This window comes from Anser brachyrhynchus (genome assembly GCF_964034855.1).
Source record: "Anser brachyrhynchus genome assembly, chromosome: 7".
In the NCBI taxonomy this organism is placed as follows: Eukaryota; Metazoa; Chordata; class Aves; order Anseriformes; family Anatidae; genus Anser; species Anser brachyrhynchus.
The window spans coordinates 8910135-8934952 of record NC_137701.1 but is presented as its reverse complement, the minus strand read 5'-3'; the positions used below and the strand labels follow the sequence as shown (position 1 = coordinate 8934952).

The window sequence follows — 24818 nt, the reverse complement described above, 5'->3', positions numbered from 1 at the left end:
AACAATAAACCCTATGTAATGCAGGCGAATCCTTTCATAGCTGTTTTGTACCCATGCACAGTATGACTTCAATAGAATTTTGCAGCCGTTCTGACTAGATGGTGGGGAAGGGAAACACCTCTAATAAACTGGTAATGTTCATTGCTTTTATGGAGCTCTGTTCCATTGCTTGGAGGAAAGTATTCCATATGCTCTGTATTTTTATAGAATAATCATAGTAACTTCTGGAGGGGAAGAAGAGGAGAATTTCTATATAAAATAAGAGGGAATATAGGATCTGTGAGTATGAACTAAGCCGCATTACTTAACTTGAGTGGTAAAAGATGCTGCTCTTGAGACACTTCTAATATGGTGGTCTCTGCTGTATCAGAACAGAACGGTTAAAGAAAGAATTTCTATTTTTAAAAAATATACGTTTTATATTTATTAAAATATTAATATTAAATATTAATATTAAAATATTAATATTAAATTTTTTTTTTTTTTTTTTTTAAGAAGCAAGACTAGAAACAATACTGTTTCTTGCCCTGTTTCTGTGGGTTAAGTAGAGCTCACAGTTGATACATATGGGACAGTTGGATGGAGAAATCCCTGTGTTGTGTGAGAACTGCTGCTACTAAACTGGTTTTCAAACATACCTTTGCTGTGGGCACCTTCATTGTCATGACAGCATTTCACTCCCTGGAGCTTTAGGAGGAATGTGTCCGAGTCTCCCTGTGTGAAGGAACCAGAGGCAACTGTCATCATGCACGTGCCTTTTAAAATCCATTCAGTGGCTCCAGTAGTTTGAGGATCATGTTTAGACTGCACAAGATAGAATAAGGCAAGAAATCTGGTGTTTGTTTTAGTTCTACAAGCAGTGGAATATGAGTGGAATGCTTTTGCTGCCTGTTGAGATTGTTGCTGCCCAAGTTCAGGTTTCTCAGCAGCAGAGCTGTTTACTGGGTTTGAGTAATGATTTGTTAATGCGTAGTGGTGCATGCCAAACAGAAACGCTACAGCGAGGGTATAGAAGTTGTCTTAGCATATCACTTTGTGGATATTGGTACAGCAGTCCTTACTGTATCGTGCAGTGCATCCCAGCACTTGTCTTCTTCAACTGGTGAGCTCTGAAAGAACGTAAGTGCACCATTCAGTCTTAAAAAGCAAGCAGATTTCTTGCAGAAATGTACAGTGACATGTATTTGGTCTGTTTCAGATGTGGTGATATCATAGTGGGGTTTTTTTTGGTTGTTTGTTTTTTGTGCTCTTTGTTTGAGTTGCATGAGTTGCAAAATATATTTTAAAATACATTTAAAATAAGAGTCTTTGTTCTAAAAACTGGGCAAATTACTGTGCTGAAACTTAGAGCAGAAGAAATAAGAAATATTAGACCAAATAGGTCACTGTTGAAAGGCAAGCATTTAGGAAACTCCAAGTTGCAGATGGTTTGTTAGAATGGCAAACAACGCACAGTCCTATTGCAGAGGTCACTGCCTTTCGTACTCATCAAGCTACGTAAGCTTTGTGTGGCGTGTCTGTACTGGTTTGGCTACGCAAATAATACATGATGGAGAAATAAAATGGTATCATGAAAAAGTGACCTTATTATAGAGCAACAGTATATATGTCACCACTCTCCAGTGGGTTCCTTTTATGGCTTGAAATGAGGATTTAATTTAGATTTAATGTTGTTATAAATTAATTATCTATTATTAAAAATACATTTGTAGAGCTTTAGAAATATGTAAGATGTAGAGTTGTTTAAACCTCAGTGAATGGTTTCTTAATAAATCATTAATATTTAATATATAATAAATCAGAACTAAAGCTCGCAGTCTTACTTCCAATCTACCTGCATAATGCAGGATTTGTCGCTCTTTCATATTTAGGCAATTTACATGACAAACGTATTTCAGTTCAGAGTCCAGCCAAGACTTAATTCTCTGCATTCTGGCTTACTCACCGTGACCCATCAGGTAATTAAGGAGCTGCAATTCTTGCAATAAATGGCAAAGTCTTGGTAGGGGTTCTTTAGGACAGTATGCTGGTGGCACTGTACCTGTGTTGGAAGCATGCGTACAGTGAAAGTCTGCTTAATAGTGTTACTTCAGATCAGTTAGTAATTCCTACCATGTAGTCCACTGTAGGAGGGGGTCTGTATTTGAGCTGGGGTAGATTTATTCCCTTCTAGTATCTATAAAGTGATCTCGCAAGAACTCCCCCCGCATGCACACTTTTCCATTGCCTATTTAAAACCAGTTAAGTACTTCTTGGAATGAGCACTTAATGCAGGTGACAATCTGTATGTAAAGAAGTTTGCAAATTATGTCACTTATGTCACTTTTTTTTCTTACACAAGTGTATGTTCTGTTTCTCAGTTAATTTGCAACAGCTTTTCCAGTGCTGTATCAGAACTAGTGGATAACTTGTCAGTGATGATAGCTCATAGTCCATCTTGTTCATTTGTGCAGAAATGAAAATGACAACACATTATTGAGGGCATTGTCCAAATGTCTCTTGAACAGCCTGTTGCAGCATTTGACAAACCTCAGATTAAAGGATTTTTTCCATGTATCTGGTCTGAAGTAGCCCTGATGCGGCTTTGTGCTGTTCTTGCGCATCCTGTCATCAGACACCAGGGAGCAGAAACTGGTGCTTCCCTTCTCAGGACCTGGCAGAGCGGTAAGCTCGCCTCATGGCCATCTTTTCTCCAGGTTCGATAAACCAAGTGGCACTAGTCTAGCAGAAGGAAAAGGATAGGGATCTGTGAGAAAATAAAATGGCTGAAATCTGAAGACGGATGTGTTCAAAGTAGCAAAATGACAATGCATTTTTAATAAGGATTATTAATCCCTGGAGTGATTTTTCCCTGGTAGCATTCAATTTTCTAGCATTAGGCTTGTAAAATCAAAACTGGAGCTCTTCCTTGCAGGTGTGTGCTGTTGGAAAGAATCGATCTGTGCCAAGCCTGTAGGCTGTGCAGGTATCAGGGTGGAGGATTTCACTGGTTCCTTCTGTCCTTGTTTACAGCGTGTGACAGGACAGTTGCAGATATGCGATGATAGCTTCCTGCTCTGATCATCTCTTGGCTCATGTTCTAAGCCTTGCACCCAGGGTTCCTCTTTGAATTTTGATTGCTGGTATTGGCAGATCTAGCTACTGAATGTTTCAGTTTGATTCTTGTCAGCTTTGAGGCACAGAATGAGAGCTCCAAATGACTGTGCACAGGGTTTCTGTTGTACTGGCCATATTCTTGATGATTCGCGGTTAGGTCAGTTAAAGGACTTCTGAGTTTTCAAACTAACCTTTGCTAGGGGAGGGGAGAAATTGATTGAGATCTTAATTGTTTGGCTGAGCTCTTCTGCATTGTGACTTTTCACTTCAACTGTGCATGTATTTTAAATAAAGTTAGCAGTAGGGTTTTTACATGTTAGTGTTTCAGCATTTTTATTTAGTGTGGTACAACTGAAGGCAAGTTGTTTTCCATGACTAATTTTTGGCATTAATAACATAGACAAAGGAGATCTTCACATTTTTATCTCTGTCAGGTTTTCTAAGCCTTAGATGCTAGCAAGGTACTAAGCATCTAATACTTTTTTGTAGTACAGACTTCCCCTTCCTTCCCCCCCCCCCCCCCCTTTTTTTTTTTCCTTTCTCTTCTTAACATCTTTCCCCACTTTTCCTGGAATAGATGCTTTGTAGCATCTTTGGTAACGTGAAGTTTAGGAAGCACAGTATCTAGATAATGGATTATTTTTAGTTTATATGTAACTTACAAAAGTGAAGCTTTCTTTCGGGATGACTATACTTTTGTCAAAACAAACAAAAAAAAAACCAACTTGACGCTGTTTTCCAGTCTGATGTAAATTTTAATGAAATCTTAGCGCCCTGAAATTGCTTCACATAAACAATGATGTGGTGTTCTTCAGTTGTTTCTACAGCATGGTTTCTATGTGCTCTTGTTTCTGGCCAGTCCCTTGCAAAAAACACCTTAGTTTCGCACCCTAGTTGCGAAGCATTCAAAAGCAGCGTTAGTGACGTGCAGGTTTCTGTGCATCTTGTACAGGATTCTGAGTGTTCATGTGGATCACTTTTTCCCCAGATGCTGGTGTGCTCTATTCAGAGCATTTAACAGCTATTGGAAGAGAAGTATTTTAAATATTTGGAAGATGCATAGGTAAGGTGGTATCTGTAATAAATTCTGCGATGTTATATTGTAGTGAAATTTGGGAGAAAGCAAAGCTGTTGTGCTAAATCATCCTTGGCCTTTATGTGGGCCATACTGTACTGCAAACTAATCATAATAAAACAGCTGTTTCAGAGTCTAGGTTACGCTCAGCAGTATCCTCACCATGGACACAAGCTGTTTTTCTAATCGAGTCACATCTGTGACTATCAGGATGATAGGAGGTTGCTGTGTACATGAACACAAAAATCACTGGTAGGGCTGAGAATAGAAGGTAGGGATAATATTCACAGACTGGTTTCCCTTAACAGCCTTTACAGACAGTGAAGTGAAATAGGTTCCTTTGGGTGGCTGTGCAAACGGAGCAGATAAGTGAAGGTGGGTGGGCTTGGAGCTTCTAAGCTGAACTTTTTTTTTTTTGGAGTGGTCTGTAGGGAAATGCTAGTAGTGTGATGATGACTAGAAGTAAGAGGAGTTGCAGGTTTTACTTGTTTATCTTTGTTCCTCTTGACAGTGTAAGAACTCCTGGAGAGGACTGGTATGTTAAATATCCTGGTGTGTGTGTGTGTGGGGGGGGGGTCATGTTTAAGACTTGTGTCAAAATGGGGATCTCAGTTTTCTTCTACCATGTTTTCCTCATAATCAAATGGGATTTTTCAACGATTGATGTAATTTATGTAGGGCATTTAAGCAGACATGATAGTATCCTTGTAATATTACAGTTATAAATCCCAAAGCAAAATCAGGAATATTCAAATAAAAATTCCTTATGCCCTGATCTTTATCTACCTTGGATTTTGCTTGATATTTATGAGCACTGGCCGCATTTATTCCCTCCTATGCTCCACAAAGATAAATTTTGCATATTTAGAAACTCTAATGAGGAGAGGCTAAAATACATATTCAAGTTAGCAGCAGGAACGTGGCCATTTCTGAGGCACTTATGCCTCAAATACGAGAGAACATGTATGCCAGTGTGGAATCAAGTGTTAGTATTTTGCTTTAGACTTCAAAGGAAAGTCTTAGTCCTTTATATATGTAATACATGCACAATATATGGGTGCAAATTTCCAAACACAGTTAAAAAGGAACCTACAAATCTTCATGCACTCTAACTTTAATCTTAAACATAGGTCCCAAAGACGATCTAATGCCACCCCTTGTTAAATAGAACTCAGCTGAAACCCATGTAAGCTCTCCATTTGTCACAGAACAAGTGATGGGATATGACAGGATGCTTGAAGATCAGGAACACAGCATGGCAGTTCTGTTCTCAGCAGTTTATCATGTCCCATTTTGTTTTGGCTTTTTTCCCCCTCTGCCAGCGTCCAGTGCTGAACTTAGTACTACCTTATTCTGCTCACTCATGTTGAAGAGGCTTGCTCAGAGAAGTGTAGATGCACAGCTGGACCAGAAATGGCCTGGTGGGAGTTGGGGCTGTCTTTAATGAGCAGACTCTGAGAAACATGAAGTCATAAAGACTTCAGAGAGAGGCAATCAGTGACAGAATCTCAGACTTGATCCCCAAATACAGTCCTTAAAAGTCCACTGACATGAAAATTCCTGGAGCTTGAGCAAGCAAACACTGCCCCAGATGATTCAAAGCAAAACAAGAAAGAGTCTGCTGTGCACAACCACTCAGCTAAATACGTATTGAAACTGTGCTGTGCTCCTTAAATCTTCTGAAAGACCACTGCAGTCTTACAAGCAAAATTTCACTTAGTCATGTATGGATTTGGGTATTTCATGTATTGAATGGCTCAATTACAGCTAAGGTTCACCTGGAACTCCACTTACCAGTGGAATTTGGAAAGTGTTGAGGAAAAATAAGAGCACGGTATTCGTATGGGTTTACTTCTCTTGGTTAGTTAAAATACTCTCAAATGTTTCTTTCTGGTCTCTGTTCTTTACAGTTTGAGTTACCACCCAACTGAAATGAATTTCCCCTGATGTCTGGAATGGGTTCCAGATATTGTAGAGAATAAAGTAGTGAACGACTAATTCATCATGAGTGCATGTCCTCAGGGATCAGATTTTTTTTTTTTCCACACATTGTTTCTCACATATTTGTGTGAGCAGACACCTTTTTGATTGTTTGTTATGTGTGAAGATGAAAGAGCACACAAGACTGAATCAAACTGTCACCTGAAATGCTAATGAATTGCTGTTAGTGCTGGCTGCAGTGTTCACTCCTCTGTACTGTCACTAGTGAAGCAAAACTGAAAGCAGGTTGAGATACATTGAGCTTATCAAGGCTTGAGTTTGGCTGTCTGCTTGAAAAGTTGTACAGGTGTAGGGTGAAGGTAATGGGCCTCCTGTGACTGCTAGAACATACAATAGGTACCAAAATGTAACCATGATGCAAACATGATAAAATCTGCCCTGAATGCCAGTTGCACAGTGAAGGAGTTGTTCCTGCCTGGTTTCAGTGGCCAAATGTGTGCTAAGATTTCTATTCTCTGTCTGACCTGGCCAGCCCCTGTTGGAAGTTTGGCTACCTACTGATGTAATGCATTGTATTTCTCAGCTCCCCAAGCTGTGTGGTGTGTTTGGCTTCAGCTCGGTGGTGCTTTTGGCTTCGATGGTTTGTGAACAGAAAGCAGTGCTGCCAGACAGACTGGTCTCTCAGCGTATACAGGAGAATGCACCTTATGCTTCTGTTTGAGAAAAGCATGTGTTCTTATTAATAATTGCGTGCACACAGAAATAATTGTAGAACCTGTTGACTACAACCGGTTGCAGAGAAGCCTGCGTGCTGCAGCCTGAGTTTATTGCCTCTAACAGGAATGCTTTATGCAGAGAGAGACTCCTTAAGCTAATGTTCATGGTTTTAGTTTCAGAGCAGTCCATCAGTGCCCATGGTCATTACAGGTCTGGTTTTCTTTATTTGAAGCAAAATATTACTCTTTGCAATGAAAATGGGAAATATGACAAGTTTATAAAGAGGATTGTTCTTTTACTTGATGAACTGGCTTCACCTGTGAGTCCAGTCCAGTGGATTTAACTGGCTTTCTGTCACAGATAAATCAATCCACATTATGTGGGACCTGACTTGGCATATTTTACAAGGAACGTTAATCCGTTTACTTAAAGCACAAGCTTCAAAACAAAGTCACCGTGCAAGTTCCTAACAATAGAATTCCTTTTTTTGTTGTTGTTGTTGCAAAAGAGAAAAATCTCAGCCTGAAAATATTACGGATGCAAGAAATCTCAGGTAGACTTTCAGTTATATGGAGAGAGAAGCCCACAAAAAGCCTCTGTATTAATACTGCAGTTAGAGCGATCTCAGTATTTATTCCCAGTCAGCTATATTAACAGGGAGGTAAAACAGAGTTCTTAGTAACTTAAGGTGAAAATAGGAACATCGTTGTTCTCCTAAATTACTTAAATCACCATTTGGATTTAAAGCTAGTTTTATAGAAATCCAATGTGCACTGTATGTGCTTAAGGATAATAAAGATGTCATAAAATTATTCTCAGTACACATTAATGTTTAGAATTCTAGCCCAAATTCATTTTAAAAGCTATCCTCAATTTTTATTTTTCCACCATTTATTTTGCTGAGTGAAATAAGGAATCTTATCTTTGCTTAAATAAAATAAAAACACACTGAAAATTGAGTAGGATGTACTTTAACAATTCAAGGAATAGACACGATATATTTACTTGTCTTGTTTAACAGTCATTTCAGCAAACACTTTCTGATAACCAAAACATGCACAAGCCTTCAGAAAGTTTTGTCACTCACTGCATTAAACATTTTGATGCATCCTTATAGCTCAGTTGCTCTCAACAAGACATCTCAATCAGTGGCACATCTGTTCTGTACGTGGCTAAGAACAATGGCTCTCAGCTGGAAAAGGCGGTGAAAATTCTGAATCGCACGATTTGAGTGATCTGGAAACGTGCAACTACTGAATGGACCTAGATGGGGACTACAACATTGTGCTCATGTTGAAAAGTCGTGGGTAAAACTACCTGGCACCAGAGTTTAACTACAGCTAGTTGATGGTATGATGGAATACATTTAGCCCGTATCTAGATTTTAATATCTACATTTAAATGTCAGATTGGTAGTCATCCTGAGATCAACTGTTACAATTTGTGTTTAAACAAGATAAAAGCTAATCTGCACGTAAGAAGTAACATTTTGCTCAGTGTTTAAACATCCTTGGATTAGACGGGAAAAGGGAGAAGTGAGTCTTGTTCTTGGAAAAGAAGAAATATAAAGCAGAGCACATCTTGATGTGAAGAATAGTAGATGAATTCTTCCTGCCCTGAGGAGCACTGTTTTGTGAGCAATTGTGGTTGTAGAGGGCTGCCAGAGAAGTGCTGCACAGGAGAGAAGCTCTTAAAACATACTCAAATTTGCTTCTCACTCTGGTTGTTTATCTTGTATGTTTTAAATACAAAGATTATTGTTCCAGGATTAGCAGAATCTGTTAAATCTCTGAAAGTGCAGCTTGAAAGTTGTCTGAATTCCCTTCTGAGGGAAGGGGAGAGGAATGCAGAATGTGTGAATTGTCCATCAGGAAAAAAGATTATCTTGAAAAAGAAAATTTCCAAGCAGCAAACACTTCACAAATATTCAAAGTTAGAATGATTTCTGTCTGCATGTATAGATAAAAAATCTTAAAGTGGGGAAGGCTGGGAAGGTTGAGGTGGGAACTGAAAGCTCTCTAACAGCTTGGCTTCAAAGCTCAGTTCATTTACATATTGTATTACATGGGTTAATGCCAAAGGTACAAAAACAGGTGTTCTTTCTCAGCTTTATTCCGTGGACCACAATACTATTTCCTTTCCTCCTGCTGCTGTGTTCTTCAGTCTAGAGTATGAGACCATGCACTCATCGAAATCAGTAATTAGGCTTTAATACCTGACTCTCTGCACTTTGGGAATTGTAGATGTCTTGATGTTTTGGAGTGGAATGATACAAGCTCCCCTGTTGGGCATCCTTGTCCATCTTGGAACGCTAACTTTGAACTTCTTGTCTCAAATTTGATGCGCAGGAGTTGATATTACATGCTTCTAAATACGAAAACACTGTGTACATTTAAAAAGAAAAATATATTATTTATTTCTCCTAAGGGAATATTATAATCTTACTTTCAAATTTCAGCAACAGATAGATGCGGCTTCCAGTTTAGAAGGCTGAGTTTTTCACACGTAGTGAATTTTTTCCCCTCTCACCACCTCCCCTGCTGCTTTCTTTTCCAGTCATTAATTGGGTATTCTGTCCTCAGCTGGTGGAGGGGTGAGGGACAGCAAATCGTGTGGGGTTGAATTACAATTCAGGGCCCTATTTCTTGAAATTATATGTCTATTTTGATGAGCATAAAAGTCTAGAAACACCTAGCAGGGAGGGTTTTTTTTTTTTACACCCTCTGGGGTAGATTTTCCTTGTGTAAAGGAAAATGGCCATTGTATCAGCAGTTTCTGTTGCTGGGTCCATAGTGAAGCTGAAAGAAACATGAGCTAGATTCGACCTCTGGCTGTCCATATCCATGCTGGATGGGCAGGACCCAACATACAACTACTCTCTTTACTTGATTTTAGATTTTCTGAGTCCTAACAGTGAAATGTGGCCTCCCTGCTTTTAAAGGTGACTTTAAAAAAATGTCTTTTTTTAAGGGTGATGCTTTTGTCACAACGTTAACGTTGCTCCTGTTAATTTTCATGGAAGTAATTTTAAGTGGAAAGCAGTTAGCATTGGTCTAACGTAGCCGCTTGAATTCACAGAGGTGGTTGTGGGGCAGTAATAGTAATGTAAATGGATTAAATCCTTAATGCCACTAGAGATAAGGAGCTTTGTGTGTGTCCAGCTTGTTCGTGAAACTGAACTGATGATTAGGTGCATGTGCAAAAAAAAAAAAAGATTGGATTAAAATAAAAAAAAAGAAAGGTTTTGTTTCTTCAGTTGTCTCACTGGTCAGCAACACCTTTGAAGGATCCATGTTAAACAACTTTAACAATTATCTAAAAGAGAAGTAAACAGCATTTTAATGAAATTCAGCAGGGTATTAAATGTGAGATACTGCACACACAAAAACACTGGAGAAATTATACAAGGGAGTAGGAAATGTTAGCAGAAAATATAAAAAGCAAACTCAGCCTAATTAACATAAGTAAAAATAACCCAAATGGGGAAAGTGACAACCGAAAAGCTTAAGTGCTTAGAAAATAATCTCTGTGTGGTTGGAAACACCAGTGAGATGTGGTACTGAAGCGCATTGATGATACCAGAAAGCTTCAGGCCAGTGACTTGACATTTGCTAGTGTATCAAATACAATTCATGGCTGTTGACTTTGGGGCTTAGCTCAGTGTTGGTAGGGCGAGGAGAAGTTGCATGGTGTACGATTGCATCCCTCTAGGTGTGTGATGTTTGTATGTGTCATGATTTTTATGCAAGGATGGTGGACCTAGGGGTGAAGGCAGCTGGTCATTGTTTGAGTTAAAAATAGAACTTTTTTTAGTTCTTCCAGCATTGAAAACCATCTTTCCTCATATGCTATTTCATTGCCATTTTGCTGCCTTTTTAAGCTTAATAGTGTGTTTAGATGGTAGCTCCTGAAAATTCAGATACAATATTTAGAGCATATTTCGTGTTAGTGACTAAAGGTTTGTTTGAAGTTTTTTTAAAAAAACAAGCACTAGCTTTTTTTCAATTCACCATTAAAAATAATGATTTCCTTCTTAAGTCAGCAAGAGTTGACATGATGGATTATGAAAGATTCATACTGAACTTTTGTACTTTATAACAATAAAAGGGATGCAAGGAATGTATAACTTCCTTTTATTTTCTTGACTAGGCATTATGTTCTCTTGGAAACTGTTTATTTATGGTCTTTCATTTAAATATTGTTTTGGACCATTTTTGGTGTATATAGAATCATAAAACTAGTTATTTTGGCAGCTGTTACGATGGTTACTATTAATGCACTTCAAAGTCAAGAGGTCTCCTTGTTTTGTCACTCTGGTTTGGTAGTGTTAAAAAAAATCTATGATTGTTCATACGTTGTTTGAAAAGAATCCTGCTCAAGAGCGTTAGTAATAGCTTCATAGAAGTCTTTTGGTGGCCTGTCTTGTTCATATTAACAAGTTTCTTGCATCAGTATCATGGAAAGCAGATGCAAAATGAAGAGAGGCGTGTTGTTTTGGGTGGATATGACAAGACCTTTAACCTGTGTTCTGCACTCTACTGGCAGAGTAATCGATGAGGTTAAAAAGGAAGATGTGTCTTAAGGCCAGACTAGGTGAAGAAGCAGCGTCTAGCGGTACTGGATTTGTACTTCCCAAACATCATGATCTGTTTTATACCTAAACAACATTCAGCTTCCATATTTGCAGGCATTACGGTTTCCATAGTAGTCTCTGAACTATAATAGGCCTTAAAGCATTCCATGTTGCTAATGCATTTTACCCGAGAAAACGTGGTAATGGTGCTTCAAACAGAGTGTTGTAATAAGTAGGTATGCCAGTATAAGGCGCTTTCTGGGTTAATGTGAAGTGAGTGCCACAACAGGATTGGATCTGGACTACCAAGCAGGTGATGGACCAAATCTCTAGCCTACATTTGCTTCAGGGAGTGTTTCTTTGTGTAAGTTCTAGTCTGATCCCGTGGGCTTAAGGGCAGTTAGGAGTTGGAGCATGTTAAATACACTCCAGAAATACATTTCTGGTTGGTATCTGAAAGGAATCCAGGTTGAGTGCTTTGAGATCTCTCTGAAGCAAAGTGCAGCAATGGTGGGCAGTTAGGACAGTTCAGACGTGGGCTTCAGAATGGTCAGCAGTGGTAATACACCTTGATCGAGCAAACCAGGTAAGATGGCCTTGCGTCCCACTGCTCAGCTGTGTGATAGGACATAAAAGAACAATAAGGGTCAGATAAATCAATTTACTATTTCTGTCAGTGACTCCTTCAAATTTTCAATACCTGTATGCTACCTTTTTTTTATTTATTTTTTATTAATAGTCCATAATGTATCTTCCGTCATCGTCCAGGCTTAACAGGGGGAGGCTGTTAAACCACAGCAGTGATACTTCCACAGTCTTGACAATTGTTAACCTATTTCCTGTGGTTAAAAGGCAATGATTTCTGTACCATTTACATTCTGCCATTGTCATACTGTCTCCTTTTTAGCCATCTTTTCAGCTGCTGTCCAGCCATCGTTGTTGGGATGTTAAACATTAAGTGTTTATGTTAGTAAGTTGCTGACATTCTGTGAAAATGCCTAATTTAAGGTGTTGGTTTGGAGGCTGCTGCACACCCTATAGAGGCAGGGAAGACAAACAAAACTGAGAGCACATGCTGCTTTCACTTTTTCTTTGCCAGGAGCCTGTTCCTCTCCACTGACTGTGGGGGGGATTTCCAAATGTGCACAACTAAGTCAGAGTGAATCTCTAAGACAGTTTTTATTTTGTGCTTGTAGAGTATCTACCACCATGCCAGCCTATTATATCTTACGTCTGTGGGAAAAACAAGCTAGTAGTTGCAGCTGATGCTGCTCAAGGTCCTGGAGAGATGAAAGGTGTTGCAGAGTTACGTGGGGATGTCTACTTTTTTGTGGGAATACTGACCCTGGCTTGTTGTTACACACAGGAGTTTTTTGGCTCCCACACAGCTGTCTTCTGATATGGGATTTGGCTTTGCTATTAGCAGAACCAGATGGGTGCAACCATCACCAAAATAGTCCTATGCAATGGTAGTGAACTGAGGGTGTGTGGTACTAGTAATGAATTACTTTTTTCAAGTGTAAATATCTTCCACTTGAGCAAAGTGTCTGCGTATGATGCTCCTCACTTCCCTAGACTCAGGAAGGCACATCATGTTTGTAGGTTAGGCAATTTTTGTTAGTTGGTTGTTGGATTTTTAAATGCACAAACCCATGAGTTAATATAGTTGGACCCAAAAGTAAGTATGGGTAAACTTCTTGCAGGAGAACTGTAGATGCTTGCATCCTCATTTTGCCATTGCAGATTTGCGTTTGCCATCAAAGTGCATGTTGTGTCTCCTTGTCCACACAACTCTTCACATGTGCATGGCAGTTTGAAAAAAAGTGAACCTGGTATATAAATTAAAAAAAAAAAAACAAGAAAAGTTGTAACACATGTTAATGCGTTTCCCCTGACTTCTATTTGGACTGACTAAGTAACTGTCGTAAGACAGTTACAACGTAAGTTGTTTTCCAAGTGATTATATTTTATGTACCTAGCCATTCTTTGATCTGTCACCTAGCTAACAATAAAGTCTCTGATTCTGATTGCTAGAACCCCTCTGATTGCTGCTGGAGTTATTGGTGGCCTCTTCATCATCGTCATTGTGGGCCTGACATTTGCTGTGTATGTTCGGCGCAAGAGCATTAAAAAGAAGAGAGCGTTGCGAAGGTTCCTGGAGACTGAGGTGAGCGTGTGTTCCTTCTCACAAAATACCTGCAAATTTGGGAAGGTGTGCAGAACTGTTCTGCTTCTGTACTAAGGATGTTCAGGTCTCTAATCCAGTTACTGTAAAGGTCTGTAGAAATCTTCTGCTAACTTCTGCAGGACTAAAATGATGAAGTGAATGATGCTATTTCAACGTGCTAATTTTCCGTACATACATGGATTTGTGGCTTTTCATATCTGAAAAAGATCCATATGATCACATAGCCATGTTCCACCAGATTTTTAAGCTCTTATCCTACTCTCTGTTGAAATTCTGTCCCAGTTCATCAATACATTCAGTAGCTCTCATGCTTTAAAATGTCAAGACTTCATCCAGTGCATACTGAAGTCAACTTTGATTGAAGTAGGTTACTTTAATGATGTCTGGTAAAAACTTAAGTTCATCAGGAATGCTTAGATGTCGATATTGTCACTCACTCTTTGCTCCAGTACTTGTATGGCCTTTGTGGTCCAAATTTTGTCAAAGCCTCTAGTTCTATTCAGTAGTAATAAAGTGCTTTAATAAGCCAAGATACTTCCCAGAGCATAACCAAATAAGATTCACAGTTCTGCTGCCAAAAGCATGTAACGGTTCTATAGGACAGAAAGCTATGTCCATTCTGTTCTGCTCTTCAGTTTGCAGGTAGTGGAGGAGGCAATCTAGGAAATATTCTTAAACATAATATTTAGTCTCTGTCAGTTACAGCAGAAGTGGTTACTACCATGTACACAGTCCTATACTTTGAGACACTTTGATGATGATATTAAATAAGGGTTCCTGCTTGCGAGATGATAAAGCTTGGAAATACTATTAACTACCAATACTTCGATAGGGCTTTGTTAACAGTGCTGTTCTCTGTTATTTTAAGGGTCCTGCTCCCACTTAATTCCACTGTAGCGCCTTGGAGCAAATGATTTATGCATCCCTAATCTGTTTTCCTAAATACCTTTATGCCTGGCTAGAATTTGTGTTGTTTGTTAAATACTGTTCACGTTTATGGAAAGCTTAACTAAGTGCTTTTAGATAGGGAAATGTTGACATCATATCAGCCGCTATTTAAGCAAAAGCAAGTAGACTTTGTTGCATAAGTGAGGTACTGGCTTTGAAGTCCAGTTCTTGTTCTCTGATCAGATAAAAGCTGTGGCTGACGGTGTTTACTGAGGGACTACAGTCTTCTACTGAATTTGTGGGGAGGCTGTTGTCTTGGCTTAGCAATAGAAAATTAAATCATGAGTATCCTGAAATAAACACACATAGCTTCAGCTAGAGTCTGTTTCTAGCTGCAGGCTATGACAGGCCTATCTTTCTATCAGTCATTCTCAGTAATACTTTACAAGGAATTCTTTTAGGCCCCACAATACTACTTCTCCCTGCCATACTTGTGTTGGTGGCTTGTAGCACTAGCACAGAAGTTGTTTTCACCCTTCACAAACTGAAAATACAGAAGCATTCCTCCAGTCTGCCTGGTTCTCTGTTATAGTGAGCCCTCTTTCCTTTGTTGCATTAGCACTGGGTGAGTAAACCGGAAGGATGAAAGAGTTATTTTATTAAAAAAAAAATGCATCTCACAAATTATTTCTATGATAACCTGTCTCGTTTCTGTTTGGTTTTGTTATGTTTCCATACTCCAGTAATTTCCAGTTAACAGTCTTCCTACCTGAGCCAGAGTAATCTGGTCAACTGATGAAGTAGTCTGTGATGCTCAAAGAGCCATAGCAGTAGTTGGGAAACTGCAGAGCACAGAGCATTTAGCCTTGTAAACAGACAACTTTGAAATACTGCAGCGGTGTGAAACCAATTTGAGTAGGAGTAGCCCTGAATTATTTCTCTCATCCTGTAAAGGAACAGGCTATTTTTCATTGTTTAGAATGTTGTCCTTTTCATTTATTTTTAATTTATTTTTAAAGAACCATAGTTTTTTTTTCTGGCAAACATGGTACCATGTTGATTTCTGAGAGCATTTTTAACTGAATGTGCCATTGTGGTTCATTTATAAAGATTTCTTGGGACATGATTGTCATCTTGGGCAAATTGCTTAATTGTGCCTTTTTTTCCCCCCAGTAAATTAGTGGTTGTTACAATTACTTATCTGCTTTAAGTTGCTTTCTCCTTAAAGTTGTCCTCTTATACAGTATAGCAGAAGTTCAGAAGAGTAGTCCCTTCCCCAGAACAGAGTAAGAATGTGATGATCCATTAAGTCAGAGTTATTTAAAAGAAATATGGCCAACTTAAAAGGCACTAAAATAGGCAAAAATAGAATGTGGTGTGCTGATAATAAATGCTGTATTTCTGTCATGTGGAAAATATTTATACTGCCTCCATTAGTAAAAGTCCTTGGGTGCATTACTGTGACACCGATTCAATTTCCGGTTCATAATTCCATCATGCAATTCCTGGTGGAAATTATCACATGATGAGTGAGGACTTTCTTTATCATGTCACTCAGTTTCTTAGCATTTGATTGATTTACTTTTAAAGGTGAGAGACTCCTGCAGAAGTTGGCGGATCAGTAGTCCTCACTGTCTTATTCCAGTGTTAAACTGGGTTGATTGCTTTCAGTATAAACTTCTGATGGGTTTTCACGCTTTCAGATACTTAACACTGTAGGACTTTCTTTCATAGCTTGTGGAACCCTTAACTCCGAGTGGCACAGCACCCAACCAAGCACAGCTTCGTATCCTGAAGGAAACTGAGCTGAAACGAGTCAAGGTTCTTGGCTCTGGAGCCTTTGGAACTGTATACAAGGTAAGAGTCCCCTCTGCACAGCAATGACTGGCCTCATTTAACTTGGGAACAGTCAAGTTCTGCATTGCAGCAAGGCATCTTCTACTGCGGGTGGAGCCCGCATATAGGGTGAGCCCTATATATCTGGGAGACTGATATAACAGTGGACTTAAGACTTCAGTGTTAGGCAGACTCACAGACATCTTGGTGAGAAAAGGAGTGTCAGCCACGAGCATCCTTGAGTGCAAAAGGACCACACAAGCTGGAACGTCTTGCTACTGATTTTCAATGCAGTATTGATGTTGGCTGTTCTGTTCTTACGCGATGGCTTTACAGTACAGTTTTAGCAAGTTAGATAAACTTTGTCTCTCATTTCACAAATGTCACATAGGTTTTGTAATAGCTGTTATATGATGTTATACGGTATTATCATTGGCTAAATTTTAGTACCTTCTGTTTCTTTCAGTTTCATAGGAAATTATGTTATGTTATGTTAATGCACTCTAAGTTATTGTAACATAACTGTAAGTTATGTTAATGCACTCTAGAACAATCTGGATAAAAGAACAGAACCCAAAGGGGGCAGTGAAGGAGCATAGATACAGTGTCTGTCTCCAAACTGGGGGAGGAAATGGAAGAAGTACAGAGCAGATGACTACAACAACATCACCACAATACTTTTCAAATAATAAATTTGAAAATAAATGATAGAGACAGGTAACACAAGATTGCTAGGAACATAGAATAGGTTAGATAATAGAGATGGTAAAGTAGCCCAAGAAACGGGCTGAATTGTAACTATAAGGTTTGCTGCTTAGCCATCTTAGCTTTTAGTTCTTATATAACACTTACTTAGAGAAATAACATTTAACTATTTCTATCCAAATATATTGTTCTCAAGGTGTCCTATTTCTGCATGATGGCACGACCTAATTGCTGGTGATACTCACTAGTGGGAGTTTGCAATAGTATCAGTGGGATTAACATCAAACTCCAGAACAGAAAATCTAGGTTCTTGTTCAATTTTATGGGAAGCAATAGGCAGTGGAAAACTCTTTCACGTGCATATGTTGCTCCCTATAAAGCTGGTTGTGAGCAAGAAAATTAAGGGGGCCTAAGAAGGGCAATCACTGGCATAAAACATTCCACTTTACATAAGGGTTGAGTTTTGGTGTAAGAAATAGTTTTGTGAGATTTTTTTTTCCTTTTTTCTTTTATAGCTTGCTTTGTGTATTCTCAGTTCTGATGTTTGCAACTGAACTGCATAATGATGCATAATGTGACAAAATACATCAAAAAGAAATGTAACAGTGAAATTTTTATGATTGTTGTCTTATTAGTCTTCTGTCCATTTTCCTTGTCTTTCTAGGGTATTTGGGTCCCCGAGGGAGAAACCGTAAAGATTCCTGTGGCCATTAAGATCCTTAACGAGACCACTGGTCCCAAAGCCAATGTGGAGTTTATGGATGTAAGTAGGAGATGATCAGCTACTTTGAGTCTTGGGGGGATCTTTCTTCAGTCCACAGAGGTTGTAAAGAAGAATTCCTGTCAGTTCTTTTTCCTTACATTTAAATATTACAAGGAGATCTGTACGCAGCACCAATATTGTGCTGATGTTTAATGAGTGCTACAACACAGTGTCCCTAGAAAACCAGTTGCTGGGATTTTTCGTGTCGTCAATCTCCTTTCTTCTGTTAGTCCTTGATGAGCTGTGTTAATGCATATCCATAGCATTTTCTGTGGTAACAGTGTTAACAGAAAAACAAGGTTACACCTCATCTGGTCAGTGCTGTCTCTCTGAAGTTGAAGAACTAGACAAATCAGTATAAGGCAGTGGGGTGCCCTGTTCAGCTTACTGCATGTAGATCATCGCGTTCCAGAATCGCAGGTACGTGGACTACCAGGGTAACTTCAGTGCCAACATGATGGAGGGCTGGGTTTTTCAGTGTGCAAGTCATGGACCGTAGGTCGTTGGGAGTTTTCTTACAGGTGGTCATCCCATCAGTGGAAAGCTGAAACAACTATGTCTCATGTGCCAGATATTTTCCACTTCTGTGGCAGAGTTTAGAGATGAGAGCAGTTGCGGGGGAAAATCTTGCTGTGTGTGGGTCTCCACTGGTGCAGGGACAGAAACTTAACTGTTTTCTGCTTCAGTTTCCCTGGGAACTAAGCACTGAGAGTCTGGGAGCTGTCAGCAGAAATAAAGCATAACAGGGAGGAAAAAAAAAAAGTATGCTGGATATAAAAATCCCTTTTGCCTTACTACTCTAAAATACTTTTTAACAAGAGGTCAAGATCATTTTCATGGATATTTTATGTTGAGTCCTGAGCTCTGTGTCAAAACCAAGCCTCATTGACGCTGAAAGTTTATGTGCTATTCAGTTTCAGTTTCTGAACAAATCATAGAAATTTGTACTTTTTTGTAAATTGCTCTCGTGAACTTGAAAATTACATAGGACTTTCAAATCTTGAAGATCTGTTCAGTGTATAGGCTTAATTTGATTAGCATTAATGAGACTATAAACCACAAGGAGACTGTACTCCCATTATATAATCTACTCCTACATCTAGAAATTAATAGGAACGTACAGTTATGGCTTTAGCTGTTTCAGGTAAATGATCATACGTGAGTTCTCGGGTAGTTGACCTGACGCTGTACAGATCAAGGTGCTTCCTCTGCATTTTACAGAGCTCTACACATTTATGTTGATAACACTGAATAATTATTGTGCACAAATTAAAAAATGGCTCTGTTTGGGTGAGATGAGTTGCACTAAAGGGATGAAGAGGATTATATTTACTTAATGGACAAAATAATGGTGAAGAGCAGTGTTAGTGGCAGAGCTCTAGAAAGAGATCTGGTATTCAGCAGTCTGTTGAAATGAACGTGCAGGGAGTAGAAGACCACTGACTGTGAGCTGTGATGTACTCTGATGCAGTGGACACTGATGCAGAGGGAATTGATGTCACCGTATGAAAGTCACTGGAACTGCTGTTTCTACCAGAGGAGGATCTGGTTTTCTGATCGAGAAGTTAGGAACAATGGCTCCTTACTTGATATTAATGTTGATGCACTGTACAGAGAAAAAGTAAGGTCCTTGTTAAAAGGCACAGTTGCTAGTATGAGGTTTCGTAGCTCAGCTTGATCAGCTGACTTAATTCACTGGACCTCTTTTCCCTCCAGTTCATGCATCTGATGAACAGCCCAGAAATGATGTTTTTTGGACACAGTGGGGATTTTAACTGTGTAACATACAGCTATGCTAGGAGGGGTTTCTCTTTAAATTAACATTCTCTCATAAGCCTCTGATCTAGTTGTAACAAGTTGGGGGAATAGTGAAGTTCATTGTGAGTCCTAAAGGTTAATAACAACCTAAAGGTTATTTTGATAATAATAAAAGAGAATTGGACTTCATCATCAGTTGGTGTAAGTGACAAAAAGAAGGAATAAGGTGTTTTGTATCAGTGCTGCATTTGATATATGTGCAGTGGTCTGTAACATCCTTTGCTGTACAGAACTGATGAGAGGGCAGATTTAATTTTACTCTTTGGAAATAATTTTTCATGCAATCTTACAGAAGTTTCTGTCTTCCTCACCTCCTAACCCAGTCATATATTTCTTGAAGCAACCAGCGTTTTAAGAGATAATGTTTATGTAAAAGAAGGGCCCTGGGATAGTTGCTTTCAATGTGACCACTCCTTTCTGTCCCAGAAAGAGCAGTTTTAAATTGGGATACTATGAGGAGGTGTCTATCTTTCATTGAAGAGTAAGGTATAGCAGGAAACTGTTTTATGCATTGTTTCTATGAGGCTTTGGTCAGTATAAGTATGCTTGATAAAACTTGAAACTGTTCATTGGCATTGTTTTATTAGGAACATTCATAAGTACATATGAGAACAAAATCCATCGGTTGTGCTTCCAGTAAGACGAGTGTTATGAATGGTCTTTTGCTGGTCAAAAGCAGTCTTATCAGATTCTTTTTAAAGGTATATAGGTGGCTAATGGTGCTTAGGAGCACAGTGGGCGTTGACGTAAAGAAATGTCTGACACAGTTATTAATAGAAAGGGGAGGTCATTGGGAAGGTGTCGTGAGTCTCACTCAGTTGGCTTTCATTTTTTTTGAACTTGTCAAATACAGATGAAGTTTCGTTGGCAACTCAACACAGTTGTATATGTCCTTGTACTTGCAACTAGAACTTGGTATTCCTTTCAGAGAGGCTCTGGAAAATGTAAAACCTCTTGTACACACCAGTTTGTGTAAACGGAAGGTACTTGGGGCACTTACTCTGCACCACCTGCGGAAATAGCTGGGAGAGAAGTTAGTGGCATGGTGCGTAGGCTCTGGTTTAAACTTGTAATGTTGGTGGAATTTAAGTGCTTAAAGTGCTCTGGGAGCTGCTGAAATTCTGCTAAATGTTATGCTAAAAGAGCAAAGAACAACAATTTGGCTACTGGGCTGTCATTTCAGCACCTTGAACACCCACTAATGGATCTGTAATGACTATAATGATACAATGCATGATGTTAGCACCTGCTATGGCCAAACACCTACCACCCTCCCATCAGGGGAATGATGAATGGGCCGTCATCAAAAAGTACATCCCCTATTTGGAATTTTTCTTCACAGAATTGCAGCAGAGTCTGTTTTCCATGCGTTCTCTGCAAAACCCCAGCTACGTCTTGCTTTTACTCAGCTCGTTGCCCTCTTATATATTTTTTTTTACTGTAGTAGTCTGTTAAGACAAAGCAGTCCGAAGTCTACTACGTAGCCCGTATTGCCTTCTCCAGGGAAGAAACAGAACGTACGTGTGAACTAAGAGAATTTTTTTTTTTAGTTTTACTTGTGTTTTTTTTTAACCTCACCATTGTTGTTGCCACTGTTCTGTAAAATTTAGGCTTGTGTTTCTTTCCAGTTCCTTCTGAAGTTGTTCAAATATGTGATTATTTAGGTCTGGAATAATTTCGCACTATAAAGCATTTCATTCAGGTGTTGAAATGGTTGGGTGCTTAATTTGTGGGGCGTTGTTTCTCCTCGACGCCTAGCTAATCACACTTCATGGTACCCAGAAGGGCCCTGGAGTTGGAATTCAGAGTGCAGCCATTCTTGCTGCTGGCCTGCCTGCAAGCATGTTTGAGAGGAGATTCGCGAGTGGATGGATGCAGGGGTATCAGGGAGGGAAGGATATCCTGCTCATCACCCCGAGACCAGCAGCTGTAAGGAAAGATGGAAGGTCCTGGGTGCTGTGGAGGAGCAAGAGGATGCTTACTCTGAGAAAAGTCAAATAATCAGCTAAGAGGCTACTTGATGGTTGAACAGGGAGTTGTAATTTCACTTGTGAAAACGGTTTCTCCTCCTTAACCTCAAATTATTTGACTGTTACGATTATCTGGTAAGTCAAGTAGCCATTGGCCTGATCAGATGGTTTAACATCAAACCAAATGCTCAGCTAATCATGTAATACATTCCAGAGACATGCGTCAATTGGAAAGCATAGCAAACCATCTTTGAGGCTAAAAAATATCCTAAAACTAACATGTCTTGGGGAAACAGACAATTGATGAAGGCCTTTCTTTTGTAGCCCTCTAAGCTTGGTGTTTCCAGGAAGTAATCTTGTGAGCTCTGATTCCGTCCAGGGTTTTGATCCACTTACAAGTTTAATCTATTCTCTCTGAACTTAAATGCTCCATTATCTGTTAGAAAATAATTAGAGGCTGCAAGCACAAGTCTGCATACACAGAGTTCCTTGGGAGTCCCTGAGCTCATTGAGATGAAGACAGTTTGACTAATGGTGGTCAGCTGATACTGGGCCAGAAGCTAATAATAGCAGGCAGTGCTGCTTAGCTAGGTGAGAAAGTTAACTTGGGAAAAATTAAACCGAAGGGTTTGGGATTTATGGTTGGAAATAAATTTCCCATTCTCATTTGTTTCCTGGTAGAGAGCTTCAAAGGCAGTTGGTTTCTTTTATGGTTTTATAATTAAGATCCAGGGGGCTTCTTGACTTCACCTGGACTTAGTGTAGTTCCCTGCTGTCCCTAGTAGCAGTGTTCATTGAGCGGGAGAGCATTTGTCAAGCAAAGTATAAAGGTAGTAAGTGACAATGACCTCTACCAGGCGTGCAGCAAACAAATTAAAGCTGCATATAGGGGGCTGATACCCACATCTTTTATTTCATCGTGTTTCTGTGTATGGCCTAATTAACTAAATGAACAAAGCGGTCAGTCTTCACATACTGCACAAAGGTAAAATAGCTTTTCCTAAATTGTGAGCCCCTCTTAAAATTAAGACAACTAAAGACATACCAAACTTACGTATGGCTCAGAGGCTTCAAGAGAACAGGTCACATAGCTGACCAGCCAAAAAGGTTCAGCTGGAAACCGGGTAAGATCTGAGTAGGTCTGGCTTCTGACTTTGTTTCATCAGGCATGTCTGGAGGCCATGTAGAAAGTACAGCAGCTTGTCAGGTGGGGAAGGCAAGAGAAGACTTCTCTTGGTTTCTGCTGTGGCCATCAGACACAGCAGGCTTCTAAGCTGAATCTCCTGGGTCCCTTCCCTGGCCCTTGGCAGCTTTCACAGAATTATTAGGGCTCCCCCAGACGTGCCGGGATGTGAAGTTTCTCTGTCGATACCACTGCCTTTACACTGGGGACCCTTGTATGATCCTGCCTTTTGAGTATATGGGTGATGGTGGAAATAGTCTTGTCTATCCATTGAATTACATTTAATTTCTTATATGCATCTCTTGCTGTCTAGCAAAGTGTTTGACCCAGGTCTTCAACAGTCCCTGTAGGGGCTTCAGAAAGACCAAAAAAGTGAGTACAGGTCATGGTGGTTGGGTGGTACGTGCAGGCACTCCACAGTCATTCTGCTGACTGCAGGGCTGCTTGGGAAATACCACTGAGTTAATCTTGAACCTCAGTTTAAAGGGCAGATTTAGGATCAAATGAAATTCTTTATGGCAGTAGCAAGACATTTTTCCTTACCCTCTTCTGCTGTCATTTATGTAAACATCCTTCTTTCCAACTGGCATAAGGGGTCTCTGTAAAAATAGCAGCTAGTGAACAGTGGTGTTGCTGCACCTGCCTGGCAGTGTGCTTCAGCTGCAATTCTGACAGTTTTCTCTCCATCACATTAAGTTGCTGGGAATGGGGGGGCAAAGGGGTGACCTAGCTCATCTGATTGTAGATTCCCTTTTGTGCAGTCTCCCCTCTTCCTCTCACTTAACGCACACTGGAAGTGTAGCCTCTTAGGAGGGGGACCTGCTTGCCTGTCAGTTCCAGGCACAGAAGCTCACTGTGATTGCAATTACAATTTCCAACTTGTCCAGAGATGCCAGAAATCAAGCTGTCCTTGAGAACTCTGCATACCGTGCACAGGCCCCGAGAGTGATCAGGCTCTACAGAAGCTGGAAATCTGATCACTACTGAAGGTTAACTGCTTTTAGTCATCTGAAGATTAACTGTTTCAAGGCCATGTTAACTTTAATTTCCATCTTAAGTAACAATTTTCTCTTTAAATATTTACTTACTCCGATAATTTTTCCTTTCACAGTATGTGAGGGTAAGATGTGTGTGCGTCTGCGGGGGTGTGTGTTAATTTTCCATATGCAAGAACATGTGTCAGTACAGAGAAAAGATGAAGTATAAGCACATCCAGGCAAGCTGAGCTTATAAGCATAGCCAGACAAGCCAGGCTGTTTGGAAACAGTCCTGCTGGTGTAACACCGTAACTGAAAAATGCAGTGAGAGAGGGAGAGTTTGCCTGCTCCTGCTGATGGTGGGAGGAGTTGAGCGCTGTTGAAATCAATGGAGTTGTGAATTTGCCAGTGAATTCAGCAGGGCCAGGTCTTGGCCTCTGCAGTCATCCTTCTGAGAAGGCTGCCCCAAGTTGAAGGGAAAATCACGTGCTTTAGAGAGGGGCTGATGTTACAAGGTGTTCCTGAATGCATTAGGAAGTACCTTTGGAAGGTTTTGGTTGATGGCAATGACTGAACTACTTCTTTAAAGTTTGCATTGCACAATGACTTTGGAAACCCTGCATAAGGTTGGGTAAACATGGGAGTAGGGAGAAAATAAGGAAGGAATGCTAGTTTAGTTTATTTGCTGGAAAAGATGTATGTTAATTGAAACTATTAAAAATTATAATGAAATTCAAGTAGTAGTATTGTCTGTAAAGGGCATGTGTAATGGAAACACTTTGTAGTGATGTCTTTTAAAAGGTGAGAGGTACACCAGTAACATGTTGCTTTTGTTTTGGAGTGTACGTTTTCCTTGGGGTGTACATTAAAGGCAGTTGTTTGCGTAGCTGCATGTGTTATGAAGATCATGAGAGGAGAGCCTTCTGTTAAAAAGCATTTTAAGATTGAACAAAGTGGGTGTGTCCAAAAAAAATCAGCTTTAAAAAAACATACTTGCACATGTGCAAAACAGCCTTCCTTAAAGATATGCAAAGTGACTGGGACCACAGGAGTTCTTTGCAGGGCCTTTCAGACATCTTCAAATGCCA

The 24818-nt window shown here is 39.7% G+C and overlaps 1 protein-coding gene across 16 annotated transcripts in view; it reads left to right on the top strand.

The window, feature by feature from the left end:
- Positions 1 to 24818, top strand: part of ERBB4 (erb-b2 receptor tyrosine kinase 4) — a 580719-nt gene that overhangs the window by 443258 nt on the left and 112643 nt on the right. For all 16 annotated transcript variants that reach the window (XM_080600555.1, XM_080600553.1, XM_080600542.1 and 13 more), the window contains 3 exons: positions 13437 to 13569; positions 16213 to 16335; positions 17684 to 17782. In XM_080600555.1, coding sequence (XP_080456681.1) covers positions 13437 to 13569; positions 16213 to 16335; positions 17684 to 17782 — 355 coding nt within the window. The remainder of the gene's footprint in view (positions 1 to 13436; positions 13570 to 16212; positions 16336 to 17683; positions 17783 to 24818) is intronic.